Here is a 15713-nt window from a genome sequence, read left to right as displayed (position 1 = left end):
ACAAGCGACTGGATAAGTGTATGTTTTGGGGTTAATAAACATATTTGGAATCAGATGTAGACCAGAATGAATGTGCAAGCTCTTAATACTACATTTCCTTGAGAGTACAGACATACACACTGCAATGTAACACAAATATTATTGACTGATATGGCCTTCATGTGGGATTTGACCCTCATTATTCTCATTCACTAATTCCTCTTGTGTTGAAGAAGGGAAATATTGCTGTCAAATGAAATGGCTGCCTGCCTAGCTCCCCCCCACCAAAAAGCAGATGTTTAAAAGTGTTGAAATAAATATCTAAATGTTCAGCCTTCATTTCAGCTCAGCTTGCCACAGTTAAGCACGGTGCTTCTTCGGTACAGATGTCCATATATTGAGTGCAGTCCTATATACCTACTTACCTTGGAGTAAGTCCCATTGAAGATAGTGGGACTTACTTACACCCACCCACACCTTATGATTGCACAATTTGTATTTGTAAAACAGTAGAAACAGAGGCAGTTTGTATGAACTGCCTCTGTAAACATCTGTTTACATGTAAACAGATGTTTACATGTTATTATTTCGTTAAATTAATATTTCAAAGAAAAATACAAGAAATACAGCATATAACTATTTCAGTTAAATCACCTAACATTTGAATAACAGTGCCCCAGTCATAATCCATTAGTAATAAATCCCAAATTTTGTAATCCAGTACCCAACTATGGCATGTTGATAGATTTCAATTTTTGTGCCATTGCTAAACATGCAGGCATTTAACACATTTCTGATTTAATTTCTTATGGAAGCATTTTATAGTCTCAGAATTAATATAACACCATGCCATTATTAAGAGATCAAAATGCAACTTTTATTCATAATCTTTTATCTTTTTATTATATTTATATCCAACTTTTTTCTCCAAGGAGCTCAGAGTGGCGAGTATGGTTCTCCCTTATCTCAGTTAATCTGCACAACAGGGGCACCGACTTATAAAAAATATTGGGGGGGGCCCATACCGGGGTCCTGCCCCGGGAAGTTTTCTAAATTTTAGATGAAAATTAGTGAGTTTTAAAGTTTTTTAAAAGTATTTTAGAGTCATATGATCAACATTAGAACCCCGAAAACTCGACTCTCTATAACTCCACACTCCGGGAAACTCGACAAGCCTGAAACACTTTTTGGCTTTGAAAAAAGAAACAAAACATAAACACGCACGGTATTTTCGTAAAAAGCTAATTTAATTTACAGTAACAATTATGCTTATAGACTATTACAGAGCAGTGAATATATAGCTCTGAAAAGACTGAAATGATATTTAAATAAATCCTAAACTATCATTAAAAGAATAAAACATAAAATATTGCTGTCGCACAGTAATAGCACTTTGATTAATAAGTGAAATAGCTAATTTAAGCTTACTTTGAATAAGTCTGAGGGTTCATTAAATAATATCTCAAAGTTAATGCTTTAATACAGTTAATAAAGTTAATACAGTATGCCTAATACTGTATGTAAATACTGTAATACTGTATGTAAATAACGGGCTTTAATTGGGTCTTACACCCTAAAAATATTTAAGTATTTGAAAATAACTAATACAGTACTATAGTAATATAGAAATACAGTACTAAACTAGTACTAATATTTCGAAACTGAAAATTTAACATTCTGTATGTATTTAATTCTCTATTTTATAAAGATTTTTAATATCTGACAGTGAGTTTGGAGTAGCCCAATGCAAAAATCCTGAGGATCCATGTGGATCCATGCTTTGTAACCACGTTTTTGCACCACTGTGACCCTAGGCAACAGTGGGTGCATGATTTTTTTGGTGCAAGATGTAGCCATGGACATGCTATGTGATCTGATGGTGAATTTGGGGTGACCCAATGCAAAGATCCTGAGGATCCATGTGGATCCGTGCTTTGTAACCACGTTTTTGCACCACTGTGACCCTAGGCAACAGTGGGTGTGTGATTTTTTTGGTGCAAGATGTAGCCATGGACATGCTATGTGATCTGATAGTGAATTTGGGGTGACCCAATGCAAAAATCCTGAGGATCCATGTGGATCCGTGCTTTGTAACCACGTTTTTGCACCATTGTGGTCCCAGGCCACAGTGGGTGCGTGATTTTTTTGGTGCAGGCTGTAGCCATGGACATGCTATGTTATCTGATGGTGAATTTGGGGTGACCCAGTGCAAAGATCCTGAGGATCCATGTGGATCCGTGCTTTGTCACCACGTTTTAAATGGGGAGGGAAGGAAAAACACAGAAGGGACAAGAAGCACAAGAGGGGTGTGCGGAGAAGCAGCTGGCTAAGAATGCAGGGGAGGAGTTTAACGGGGTGGGGAGGAGGAAAGGAAGGCAAAAGTCCCCCCCCCCCAAGCCAGCCATCTCTCTCTCTCTCTCTCCCACCTGCATCCCTAGAGCACGGAGAGGAGGAGGTGGTGGGCTGGAGCCTGCACGCAGTGTGACTAGGAAAGAATTAGAAGGAAGGACTCAATCCTTTCCTTAACCCTCTGCTTGCCAGGAGAGCAGGGGATTCCCTCCTCTTTGTTGAGTTTGAGCAAACGCAGCAACAGAAGCGGGTGGGCAGTAAGACCCTGAGGCAGAATGCAGGAAAGCAGCAGCTTCTGCCTTCCCTCCGCCCGCCCGCCCGATCTTATTTTTGCCTATTTTTGCCCCTGCGCACAGACATTTCCCCTTACTTTTTAGGAGAAAAAATCTGCGTGTTATAGAGCGAAGTTTACGGTAATAATTTTCTTAAATTATTGGGGGGGCTGAGCCCCCCCAAACGAATTTTTGAGGGGGCTCGGGCCCCCTCAGGCCCCATGGAGTCGGCGCCTATGCTGCACAATAACCCTGTTAGGTTAGGTTGAGAGCCAGTGAGTGGCCTAAGGTCACCCAGTGAGCTTCATGGCCAAGTGGGGATTTGAATCCTGGTCTCAGGTCCTGTTCCAACAAACTTAGTTTCTGATTTTTATGTACACACACTGTCATCCCCTCCATCCCACTACCATCGGCCTTGCCTTTTGCTTTGCTATCATGTTTGTGAGATGCGGGGCTTTCTCCATAGTGGCACCTGCCCTTTGGAATACATGATGCAATCTGTCAGATCGCAATGCACTTTTTGTTTTTAGGAGGTTGCCAAAAATGTGGCTATTCAAAAAGGCTTTTGGTTGAAATTCCTCCCCACGGTTTATTTTTTCAATCCTGTTCCGTGTTTTGACTCCTGTTGTTAGTTTATAAAATATTGTGGTTTTATGATGGTTGCAACGAATAGGGTTTAAGGTTGATTTTTAAATACCGCATGGAATTTTCCGCTTTGTTACCCACCTTGAGTTCCGTTCTGGAAAGAAGACAAGGATGTAAGCTTTTAAAGTAAATAAAATGCCTGTCCTTTATTGACTGTGTTAGCCTGTTGAAACAAGCACGCATACAATGTTTAATGATTTAGTAAGCTGTAATCTTAATGAGCCTCCCCCTGTCCCTATGACTTCATATTTGCAAGTATTTCAGTTGATGAGGAATCTTTGGTGATAGTAAGTGGTTTTTGTTACAGATGTAGAAAACCTTTGAGATGTGCTTTAACCTAGGGTAAAGATTGGTTGAATGAAAGTGCATGCTACAAGAACCAGGCTGCTGCTGCTGGTGGTGTTTTCCAGGAGAGGTGCTTATTATGCCAGGCATCTCTGTAATCAGCTGTTAGATCCACAGGTCTTACTACACATTGTAGGCCTTGTTGTAGCTCCCAAGGAACAAGGGGTGTCTAGAATGGACTGAATTTTAGTCTGACTTTGTATTGAGGATGACGTCCTTCCCCACTTCATCAATTATTCCAACAATAATAGAAAAGATTTGGCATTGCTGCTAAGCCATGATGGGCTTTCTATAAAAGTTTGTACCCAGTGACTTTTTCCATTCCAGAAAAGTTTCAAAATGGATTACCTGAAAACTGTGTACTGGGAGTGTTTGTGAAACAAATATAAAAGTGGTGCAAATTGTTGTTTTAAGTAAAGTTAACCTCCCAAGCAGATGAATGAATGTAATGACAAATACTTAGCTTGGGGAACTGATAAAAACATTTCCCCCCCACCATGCTGTTTCCATGTGGCGTGCTATATCTTGTCAGTCCACAGTTGTCGACTTGAGAGAACAAAGTAAGTCCTAAATGTTGACCCCTGATCTAGTAAGTGTATGGAAGCAACCTTTTGCACACGTTGCTGCTGTGATGCTCATCTTGAATGTTGCTGAGCTGGTTGGTTGCATCTTGACATACCTAAAAAGAAATGTGGATCTGGGGCCACCTGTGTTATCTAACTGTTTGCAACGGAAGCAGGATTGATGCTGCTCTTTTCTACATCCACTTGCATAATAGAAACGGAACAAGCAACTTTAAAACCTGCTTTGTGTCTCCCAGTAGAGAAGAACCAAGTATAATGCCATTATTTAAATCTCTGGCAGAACTATCTTTAGAATACTGTGCATAGTATTGTCATCCCATCTAAACAAAGAGCTGAAAAAGGGAGAGGGAGGCAATTAAAATGATCAAGGGCTTGGAGCACTTTCCCATGAAGAAAGGTTAAAGAGTTTTTAGGGCTTTATCAAAAGGGAGGGACACACTAAAGGAACTTTGATGAGCAGGGTTGGGGAAACTGGTCTTCCCGAAATTGGACTACATTACAACTGCCATCAGCCCCTAGACATATGGCCAGTAATCAGGAATGATGGGAATTATGGTCCAACATCTGGAGAGCCACAGGTTCTCTTTTGTGTTCTGTCATATCCCCTTCTTGCTTTCCTCCCCCTTAATGAAAATCCCTAATAACTCTTCAGCATCTCCTCCTCAGAAAGGCAGTGATAGAGATTTATAGAATTATAGATAGATTGGTAAAAGCAGTTTGGATTAAAAATGGTTGATCAATACTAGAACTTGAGGACACTTAATTATATTGATTGATAGTAGGTTCTGTTTCATAGCAGATCAAGTCTTATCAAAGGCCCTAATAATTAAATTGAACCTTCTCTTTCAGTGGGAGTCAACCTCTGATATGAGATAATTGGGATAAAATGGAATGGCTGTCCTCATGCTGGATAGCTCAGTTGGTTAGAGCGTGGTGCTGATAATGCTCAGGTTACAAGTTCAATCCCTGTATGGGACAGCTGCATATTCCTGCATTGCTGGGGGTTGAACTAGATGACTCTCAGGGTCCCTTCCAACTCTATGATCTATGATCCTCTCGTCAGCATTTGGTTGGCCACTGGAAAATAGGATGCTGGATTTGAAGGACCTTGATCTTATTTATCAAGGCCATGTGTGTGTGATGTTTCATTTCGTGGAATTTTCAGATTCTGAGGGGCATCTCAAGCCATGATCTGAACTAACCAGACACTCTAATTTTGGCTGGGGGAGCAGAGGAACAGCTTCATTAAGTTCATACTTTTGGAACACAAGACTTCCCAAAATTCCAAAACAACTCAAAGCCTTAATTGGAACGTCTCTTTCTTACCCTGCATCTAAGTAGAATGAAGCAGTGGTGGGTAGCGTGTCGGACTAACTCGAGTTCAAACCCCCACTGACCTGTTAAGCTCATTATATGACCTTGGACTAGGTCATTACCTTGGGAGAAGGGGGAGAACAGTATATTGTGCCTTCAGCTCCTTGCTGGGAAAGGCAGAGTATCAATAAATAATAGTATGTAATTAGATCAAGCTAAACGTAGGAGATGGGCAGTACAGATGCTTTGCTTGCAGCCAGGGAAGAGACCTTTAAAGGAATTGGCTTGAGCTTCTGATAACTGAACAAATTCCGCCCTCCACCCCCAAAATACAACTGCTTTTGGTGTTCTATGATTTGATTCAGGGTCAAGACAACTGAAAGGCTTTAGGTGTGGGGTTGGTTCTGATTCACTGGGTGAAAGAAAAATATATATCCCTGGACTGGTTTTGTGGTTGGGTTTACCTTTGACTCTCTGCTTATCACCACATTCCTGTAGTAGCAGTATCAGCTTTGAGTCTTGCCTGCATTGCAGGGCTCCCTTGTGGTGTCACACTATATTTTGCCCCCCTCCTTACTCCACAGTCTGCCTCTCCATTTGTATTTTCCCCAGCCTATTGGCTACCCATTCTTACTGCATTTACCCAGTAGCTGGTTGTCCCTTTCTTTGTTCCTGCTTATCACACTGCTGTTCTTTTTGCTCACTGTGTCTGCCACACCATGAGGTCTTGCTACTTCTGTGCATGGTGCTTTGCATACCCTTTCAGTGGAACCTGAGGTGTGACCTGCTGGGGTTGGAGAAAATATGTTCTTGTGCCATGATTGTGCTTTAGCCAAAAAAAATATAAAAATCATTATGCACAGTAATTAACTTGATGCTGAAGCTGCACTGATTTCTGTGCTTCTAACACTTTCCCTCCTCTCTCTTTCTCTCCCTGCTTTCTTTCTAGGCTGCCCTCTGGCGAGGCAGTTGGAAACAGCAGAGCTGGCCTCTGCAACGGGAGAGGCTGGACTTCCCGTCTCTCTGTGCTGAATGGCTACTATGGCGCCCGCTCTCACTGACGCAGCAGCTGAAGCTCACCACATCCGGTTCAAACTGGCTCCCCCGTCCTCCGCCCTGTCTCCTGGCAGTGCCGAAAACAACGGCAACGCCAACAACATCCTTGTCGCCACCAACGGCACCAAGAGGAAAGCCGAGGATTCGAGCCTAGACTTCCGAAATAACTCTGCGAAGGAGGAGCTGGGAAAGCTGCAGCCCCTGGTGACGTCTTACCTCTGCTCGGATGTGACTTCGGTTCCTCCGAAGGAGTCTCTGAAGCTGCAAGGGGTCTTCAACAAACAGACAGTCCTGAAGTCTCACTCTCTGTTGTCTCAGTCCTTCTTGAAAACTAGTGACCTCTTGGGGAGGCAACCTGTGTTGGAGCTGTCCTTGGAAAACCTAAAAACCATGAGTACTAGTAGCCCAACTCCTCTGCCGCAAGCACCCGTCAATGGCTTGGCTAAAAAGTTGGCTAAGAGCAACAGCTCCGATCATGAAAACTCTGCTTCGCTCAACGGCGGGAAGCGTGTTCCTCCTGCTGCGACCCTCCAGGATGTTGATTCTAGTAGCCCTGGGGGGTCTGATTTGGGGGACCTGAAATCTGGTTTGACCAACTGCACTCTTCCACACAGAAGCCTTGATGCAGAGCATACCGCTCCCCTTAGCAATAATGGCACTGCAAGTAAGCGGAGCCACAGTTCCCCGGAGCAGCAGCATGGGCTTGAAGGGGGTGGAGAGAACAGGCTGTTGCCATTATCTGGTGTGCCTGCTTGCTCCAATCTGGGGAGCAGCAAACCAGAAGAGCAGAAGATCTCCCTGCCGAGCAATTCCTTCAGCACCCTAGATTCAGATACGAGGACGAGGGTGCTGCTGCGGCGGCAGGCGGACATTGAGAACCGGGCTCGCAGGCTGCAGAAGCGCCTGCAGGTGGTGCAGGCGAAGCAGGTGGAGCGGCACATCCAGCAGCAGCTGGGCGGCTTCTTGGAGAAGACTCTGAGCAAGCTGCCGGCTTTGGACTCCCTGAGACACAGAAGTCAGCTGATGCTGACCCGCAAGGCGGAAGCTGCCTTGAGGAAAGCTGCCAGCGAGACGAGTACCTCAGAGGGCCTGAGCAGCTTCCTAAAAAGTGACTCCATCTCAGAAGAACTGGAGAGGTTTACCGCCAGTGGGATGGCTAACCTGCGGTCCTGTGAGCAGGCGTTTGACTCTGACGTGACGGACAGCAGCTCGGGTGGGGAGTCTGATATTGAAGAGGAGGAACTGACCAAAGCAGACACTGAACAGCACCATGTACCACTGTGAGTAGCAATTGGTGTATTTACTTCCAAGTAAGGAAGGACCAGCAACAAAAATTAACCAGACAGGGATAAAACAGAGGTTTTTGTTCTTTTCAAACTTAAGCCAGAAGCAGTAGGAAAGTTTATGCCATCATAAATGGGTTAGTTTCAAAGGTGCCACAATACTTTTTGTTTTTGCAGTAGGAAGATTAGGTGTGAGAGTGATGGTATCTGATATAAACTCAATTAATTATGCTTGACTGGAAGGGATAGCATCACCTCCTCATCTTTAACTCCACAATAGGGATTAAGGCCGCCAAGAACTCCAGCCACCTTCACTCATCTGCCTTTTACCAAAGGCAGGAAGCGCTAAATTCTTTGTTCTCTACTTGCTCCCATCTACTCCAGCTCCCTGGTCTTTCACAACATACATTGTGAAATATTGCTTATAGTTTTGTCTGCCTGCTGGAACAGCAAAGGTGGTCTCTAGAAATAGCTCCTTCAGGGCAAGACGGGTTGTTGGTGTGAAGTTGTCCCTGCTGTCTGAATCCAGGCTTTTGGTTGGTACAAATTTAAAATCATTCCAGCCCTGTTTGGTGAAAACTGAGGCCTTTTCTCTGGCAACTTGGGGAATATTGATGCATGAATGACTTATGAGATGTGGGAATTCCTTTTGCAACCAGGGATCTACAGCTTGTTTGCTAAACAAATAGCAAGAGATAGGATCAAAGATTTATTATGTCTTTCACTGGAGATGGGGAAGGGGAGGGAGGGGGTAAGTAGGGTGTGGGGGATCTTGCTGAAAGCAAGAGTTGTCTCTAGAATTGGAGAAGGCGTGGAAGGAAATGGGGTAGGCAGGGCTTTAGGTGTTGAAAGTAATGGCTGTGAAGTGGTAACAACTGGTTAAAGGAGCAGTAAAATGCAACTGAGCAGCATATTGTGCCCTTTTCTTTGTTTCTGCTTTCATTTGGGGTCCCCCCTCTATTTAATAGGAATTCCTGTGTAGACATTGCTGTCTGGTATTTACCCCTGAGCTGGTCCAAAGCTCTCTCAAGTAATGTGCTAGTTAAAATCCTTCCGTCCTGGGTCAGTGCTTATCATTGCCCTGGATCGGCTGGAGACAATGCCTTAATTATTTTGTGAATGAAATAATACTAGAGCTGTGGATTGGAAAAGGCTGCGCCTTCATCTTATCAGTGCCTTGTGATAAATTAAATTGGGGGTGTTGCTGTCTGGCCATTCATTGAAAGTTACAGTGTCTCCAGGAGCTAGCCTTGCTTGTGCATGTGTCTCTTCCCTATGCAACACAGAAAATCTGCCTCAGGTCTTCTGATTATCAAGATAATACAGACTATGTCAGGGTCTTACAATGGATTAAGTCTTGTCTGGTAGGGGTGATCAGACTACAGCCTTGTGGGTCCTGCTCTCTCTTTTTAATTAGCTAGAGATCCAGGGTTTACAAGGAAGTGGCATTGTGGGAGAATGGAGCCAGTCACAAAATGGTGGCTCAAGATGCAGGACCAGGTACATCAGAGTCTGCGCTCGCAGGAAAGGCTGGGTGCATGTGTGCACAGCCGTTGCACATGTTTACAAGTCCCCTGTTGTCTCACAATGCCACCCACTTACGATGTGAGGCTACATATTAACCTAACATAAACACAGCACAACTGTGTCATCAGTATAAATCAAGAACTACCAAGTGTAGGCAATGTAGATAAGTTAACATGAAGAAGACCAAATGTTCCAAGTCACATGTATAACATAACTCTTGCACATATAGACAGACAGACTTAATTGCATTGTTGAAGGAATTCAGAAAATGCAAAGAGATGGGGAGGCGGGAGGCTGCTCTGGCAGCTGTGGCCTCCGTTATGAAGAGCGTAATGATGGTGCTGTGTAGTGAAGCTGTAGAGCAGAGGCTTCCCCAGCATGCAGAGCAGTGTCTGCGCTTAGGCTGGTTGGAAAGAAAATAGCTCAACTGTCTGCTCTTAAAACAGCATTGCCCTGGGCTGTGTGGCTGGGACCAGAACTCTTCTCCCCATGCATAGGCGCTCATGAATGCAGGGATGCAAAAGAAAGAAGGAGAGCAGGGGATGAGAATAAAAAGCAAAATTTACAACTTAATTCCTGTGCTGATCATGCACACATGATTTGAGTGGTCAACCAGTGGATTGCAACTGGCATTCCTGTAGCCCATGGGTAGGCAAACTAAGGCCTGGGGGCCAGATCCGGCCCAATTGCCTTCTAAATCCGGCCCACGGAAGTTCCAGGAATCAGCGTGTTTTTACGTGAGTAGAATGTGTCCTTTTATTTCAAATGCATCTCTGGGTTATTTGTGGGGCATAAGAATTGTTCATTCCCCCCAAAAAAGATAGCCCGCCCGCCCCCACAAGGTCTGAGGGACAGTGGACTGGCCCCCCTGCTGAAAAACGTTTGCTCACCCCTGCTGTAGCCCCAGGCCTAGGGGCTGGTTGCACAGACAGACATTTTTCAGAGGGACAGATACTTACTTTGAAACGAAAGAATGACTGAGTTGAAGACTGAGGAATGGGTGCAGGGTAGATTTCACATTCGGCAAAAATAAGATCTTATTTATGTGGGGCCATGAGAAGTATAGGCAAAATTCAGCTGCTGGGTCAGTGTCTTTATAGCATGGATGGCATCTGACAAACCTCTGCGTGTTTTGGATATTGTTCAGTTCAGTACTCGGGGCAGTGTTTTTGTTCTTACATTTTTGCAGCAAATTCTGTGAAATCATAGCCTTTATTGTCCCAGTGCTGGCTTTCCTGCTGGGAGGTGGCATTTGCTGAAGGGAGACAAGAAGGGGCATGAATCTGAACTAAGCTAAAAGGCCTTGACCTTACCATTGGGCTCTTGCTGTAACTGCTCACAAAGCCAATGTGATACAATGGTGTCATGCACGGTCTGCAGATTTTCTGCTGAGTGTGGCTGAGCCTACGCCTGCTGCCATAATCATCTATATGTCTGGCAGACAACCATGAACTTGTTGTGTGGACATGCGAAGCTGCCTTATATGGAATCGGATCAGTGGTCCGTTTAGCTCAGTATTGTCTGCACTGATTGCCAGTGGCTCGCCAGGGTTTCAGGCAGAGGAGTGTTTCCCATTCGTTGCAGGGGATGCCTGCAATTGTTGCCTGCATGCATAGCCTCATGTAACCTCATTGTGGTAGCCTACAACTTCACTGTAGCTCTTATAAGACGCCTTTGTACCAGACACCCGTGCTTTCTCCCCCCCCTCCCCCCATTATTTGCAATTGATCAATTACTTTTCATAGCAGTCCAAATGCTTTCTGCTGTGGATGCCCTACTGTTGTTTCATGAAAAGAAAAGAAAAAGTACTGTGTTATGTGGATTCTGCTTTGCGAGATTATAGTTCGATCTCTGAAAATCATCTTATTTTATTTCAGAGGCCATATTCATATTGCTAGTTGGTTAAAAGCAAACATGGAATAAAATTGCTTAGTACCTTTCCAATTATAATGTTTTGGCTCCAAGGTTTACCACTCTCCCTCCACCCCGGACTACTAGAAGCAAGTGACAGAGCATTTGGGGTATGATGAAATTAATGTAAGTTCATTTAGTATGTGAAATTTGTCGTTTTGACGTTGCACTTGAGATAAAGTCTTAACTGTTCATTGGCCATAGCTTCATATTTTCACTTCTTTGGGTCAGAAGTGATGGTCTCCAAACCATAGAGCCTTTTGAGGGAAGGGGTTTATATTTTGGTGTAGTGGGGTCAACTGCCTTCAGAGAGATGCAGTCTCGATCTGTACCTTGGAGAAGCGCATCTGCTTCTGTTTACAGGTAAAGGAAATACAGTGGTACCTTGGTTTAAGAATAGCTTAGTTTCTGAACAGCTTGGATTAAGAACGCTGCAAACCCGGAAGTAGGTGTTTTGGTTTGGGAACTTTGCCTTGGAAGCAGAACATTTTGAGTGTTCCATTTGTAAATTGAGTTCCCAGCTGCTATGGGAAGCACGCCTTGGTTTAAGAACGGACTTCCAGAATGGATTAAGTTTGTAAACCAAGGTACCACTGTAAGCCTCTTTAGTGTGTAAAATTAATAGGGCAGTAGAATTGATAACTGGATATTCTGGAATGTTAGTGCCCTTTCCTTTTGTCTTTCTGCCTCAAGCTCCAAAACAGCATTTGAGTTCCTTTCGATAGTGTGACCCTGTTGTAGCATTGTGTGTTCGCTCAGTTGGCAGCTTTTCTAGCCAAGGTAGCTTTCAGTCCTGGTAGAAATTGCTAGCCACACATTATTAGGCCTAGATAGTAATGTGTTGTAACTGTAGCATTAAAATATAGTAATTAGCCAAAATAAAGTAGTGCTGCCCTTTCCAGCAATGCCCATTGACTGCTATCTTTGCTTGCTGCTACCTTTCTTTGTTCGCTAAGCATTTGCATTTCATAACCTATTGGATATAGGTGGCTTTTTCCTTACCTCTTATCCTAGGAATCCATAGGGGAGAGGTCACAGTGCTTCAGACTCACATAGTCTCTTCTCTACCCTCCAGCACAAGGCTTTCTGGATCCCCCGCCCTTGTTACCTAGAGACATTTGCTGTTTCTCATTGGCTGTGGTAGGTATTGGTAGTTTTGTGGAGGCAGATTGACTTAAGATGGTTGGATTCTCATTATAGTAGCATTCGGTTACTGGCCTGTTTTCGGCTTGACTGATCTGATGCTATTTTGGAAACAATGTGGTTTGCCTCTGTGTGCTATCCCTAATGAGATCTGTATTGCCAAGGTTTTTAGTAGCCATGCAAGCTTTAATTGGTAGATTAATCAACTGAATCTTTAAATCAGGGTGTGCACAATTCTTAATCGGGTAAGGCAAATGGTAATGGATCAAAGAGTAAGAGTAGACTTTTATTTTGAGGATATTTTGGTTTATTTTATTTAGAAATCTTTATATATCACAGTGGTTCACATGATTAAATAAAACAATAGAAATAGGGTGTATTGCTGCAGTTCCTTCTGAGGTCAATTATAGCTTGGTATACTATTCGTAGATAAATGGTGGTCTTGCAATAAAGCTAAAGCCTACTGGGAAATGATATATAATGAATTAAAAAGATGTTTAAGATAACATTTGTTTTTTAAAAATAACCAGAAGCTTTTCTTTTCAAAAATAAGTGATCAGCGGTACCTAAACAATATAGAAATTTATTTATGTATGCAACCACAGCTGCAAGAATTGTATTTGCCCAAAGATGGAAAGAAGGCCCGACAAGACAAGAATGGATACAGATATTAATGGACTATGCAGAAATGACAAATCTTACCGGAAGAACAAGAAACCAAGACAACAAACTCTTTAATAGGGAATGGGAATCTTTTATTGAATATTTACAAACAAATTGTAAACAAATTAAGACATAAGCGGGATTGTTGTAAAAACGCGCAGTTGCTAAAACTTATATGAAATAGATGAGAAAAGGTATAAATATAAAGGGAAAAGAGTAAATTTAAGGAACCGCAAAAAGAGGGGGAGGGGAGTCGAGGTTTAACATGCATCAATGACTTTTTTTACTGTTTGAAATTTTTTTTGGTTATAAATGGAAACGATCTGAAAGCTGTTTATCTCCCATTCTGAAAGAGTTACCTGTAGAAGCATCTGCAGTGTGATACAAGACTGTTTTGGTAGCAGAATATGATAAACCATCTAACCATCAATTCTAGCACCTTATCTAAATTATATAATTTTGTATTTGAATGATTGGCATTAATAATTGTATTATAAAATGGTATTGTTATAATGAGGCTATTATTGGCTTGTAATTGAAAATTATTAAAAATTATTATCAAATGAGACTTGTATTCTAGAATACATCAGTAAAGTTAAAGATAGAAGGTATTGGGTTCAATAAATTGGAGCCCCTGTTGTGACATGGACACAGGTGTTCAGTCTTGATGTAGGCTAGCCAAGGATGGCCAATTTTGTACCCTCCAGATGGTGCTGGGCTCCAGCTCCCATCAGGCCCAGCCTTGTATAGCCAGTGGTCAGGAAATCTGGAAACTAGTCCAACAGCCTCTGGAGGGTAGAGTGTGTTCAAATGCCTGCTGACCAAGGAATCATGCTTGCTAGCCTTGGGTGAATCTCATGCCCTTGCCTGTTTCAAAAGATTGTCACGAGACTCACTTGAGGATTGTGATGCACTTTGTGCACTGAAATGTGCTGTAGCAATAACAGCAATATTTGACTTGCTAGGCAGCACAAACTCTAGTCAGTTAAAGCTTGTAATGGTTGATTTAAGACAGTCCTGCTTTGCTTGTCCAAATACTCTGGGTTGTATCTCACCAAGTTCTATTCAATGGGTAGACCGTTGAAATTAAAATGACGAAACGTCTGGAAACAACATCCCAAATTGCCATTGTGTGTCAAGTTCCAGGAAATTGAAGAGTTCCCCTGCTCCTCCATATACACATTTTTAGGTGTGTGGGAAGGGACAAGGGGATTTGGAATGGGAATAAAAATTAGATTCCTCTTACTCCTTTTAAAGGAAATGTTGCAAACCACTTAAACTGCCTGCAATAAAAACATGCAAACTGAAGGTGAATTTTAGCATATCCTACTCGCCAGAAGAGTCTGAATATGTCTCTTAAGGCTGAGCAAGTTGCCTACTTCTGACATCGAGGAATCTTAATCATGACACGCTGAGTGATTTATTTCTTCTCATCTTTTGGCTCATTCTTTACAATGCATCTCTTATTCCCTTCTCCAGCAGTTAGGTCTTTGATGTACTAGCTCAGCTGTGGTATTGAATTTGCTATTTGGTTTGTAGAGATGTTTCTCTCCCCCCCCCCCCCGAAAGGTGACGGATGGTGGGTTTAAATTCACATATCTAAGGAGTGGTGACTGTTGCACTTGTTGCATTCTCTGGGGGTATGCATTCAGACCACTCCCCCCCCTTGAAATGTCTGTCTGCCACTTTGCATATAATCTTGTGTTCTGGGTAAATACCGAGGTACTCCTTGTGTCTCTCTCCTTAGTGAGAGCAGGATAACTTTAGAAAAAAATGTTATATTGTATAGCGAGGCAAGAATGAACTTCAAGGTGTAAAAAGGGGCTTCTTTCTGGGTATGGCATTTGGTCAGATGTGATGTTTTCAGAGGGAAAACTTTTTTTTAAGACAGACAAGTAACTCTTGGGCAAGATGAAATCTTGTCTTTGGGAAAATCAATGGAACCTTAAAGACTTAGTGAAGATGAAGGTTCTGTTCTTGAAAACAGGGTTCAAAATTTCAGGGCACCATTTTGACCTAAAGATTCACCATTTGTGAGCACCTCAAAAAGTCAGTGCCATTTTTTAACCCCTGGCTTACAGTCAAGGATTACTGAAATGTGTGTGCTTTGAAGCCTCGAAGTATATATTAAGGCCAGACAATATTTTTAAGGCGTTTAACAATAATGAGTGTTTTGAAAACTGAAGTACGGTACCAACATTTTTATTGTAAACACCAAATTAAATATGTATTAACAGTTTCTGCAAAAAATGTGATATTAACAATGTGTCATTTATGTGAATTGCGTATTAGTTCATACTTATCAAAATAATAAATAAAATGTGTTGCTGACACCCACACACCCTGCCGTGGCGATTAGACATTCTGTTTTGGCGCCCACAACCCAGGCCCCAGAAGCCATTTGGCTCCTAGCCTTTCTATCCCAGTTTCTAACACTGATTGAGAACCCTGAGCTAGTTTAATTATAAGGTCTCAAAAAGCTGGATAGAAATTTGGCACGGTTTGGGTAATAAAGCACTGAAATATGACTAAACATGACAGAGATAGAATTACTCATTTTTGCTAAATATGCTGATGCTGTGACACTAAGATATTGTAGACATTACCCTGCCAAATTTAATATCAAAACAAAGTTTATTTAA

At 42.6% G+C, this 15713-nt stretch overlaps 1 protein-coding gene and 1 long non-coding RNA gene across 24 annotated transcripts in view; both read left to right on the top strand.

The window, feature by feature from the left end:
• The window catches only part of KANSL1 (KAT8 regulatory NSL complex subunit 1), a 154262-nt gene that overhangs the window by 40600 nt on the left and 97949 nt on the right, over positions 1-15713 (top strand). For all 23 annotated transcript variants that reach the window (XM_083708469.1, XM_083708473.1, XM_083708467.1 and 20 more), the window contains one exon: positions 6438-7824. In XM_083708469.1, coding sequence (XP_083564595.1) covers positions 6521-7824 — 1304 coding nt within the window. In that variant the 5' untranslated portion in view covers positions 6438-6520. The remainder of the gene's footprint in view (positions 1-6437; positions 7825-15713) is intronic.
• LOC310829760 lies at positions 8626-15391 on the top strand. Its single transcript, XR_014557356.1, has 2 exons — positions 8626-11642; positions 11853-15391. It is a non-coding gene; the product is annotated as an uncharacterized lncRNA (long non-coding RNA).

Source organism: Podarcis gaigeae, assembly GCF_964106915.1.
Source record: "Podarcis gaigeae genome assembly, chromosome: 13".
Lineage (NCBI taxonomy): Eukaryota > Metazoa > Chordata > Lepidosauria > Squamata > Lacertidae > Podarcis > Podarcis gaigeae.
Note: the sequence above shows the minus strand (reverse complement) of the source record. Positions and strands in the feature narration are given on the sequence as shown.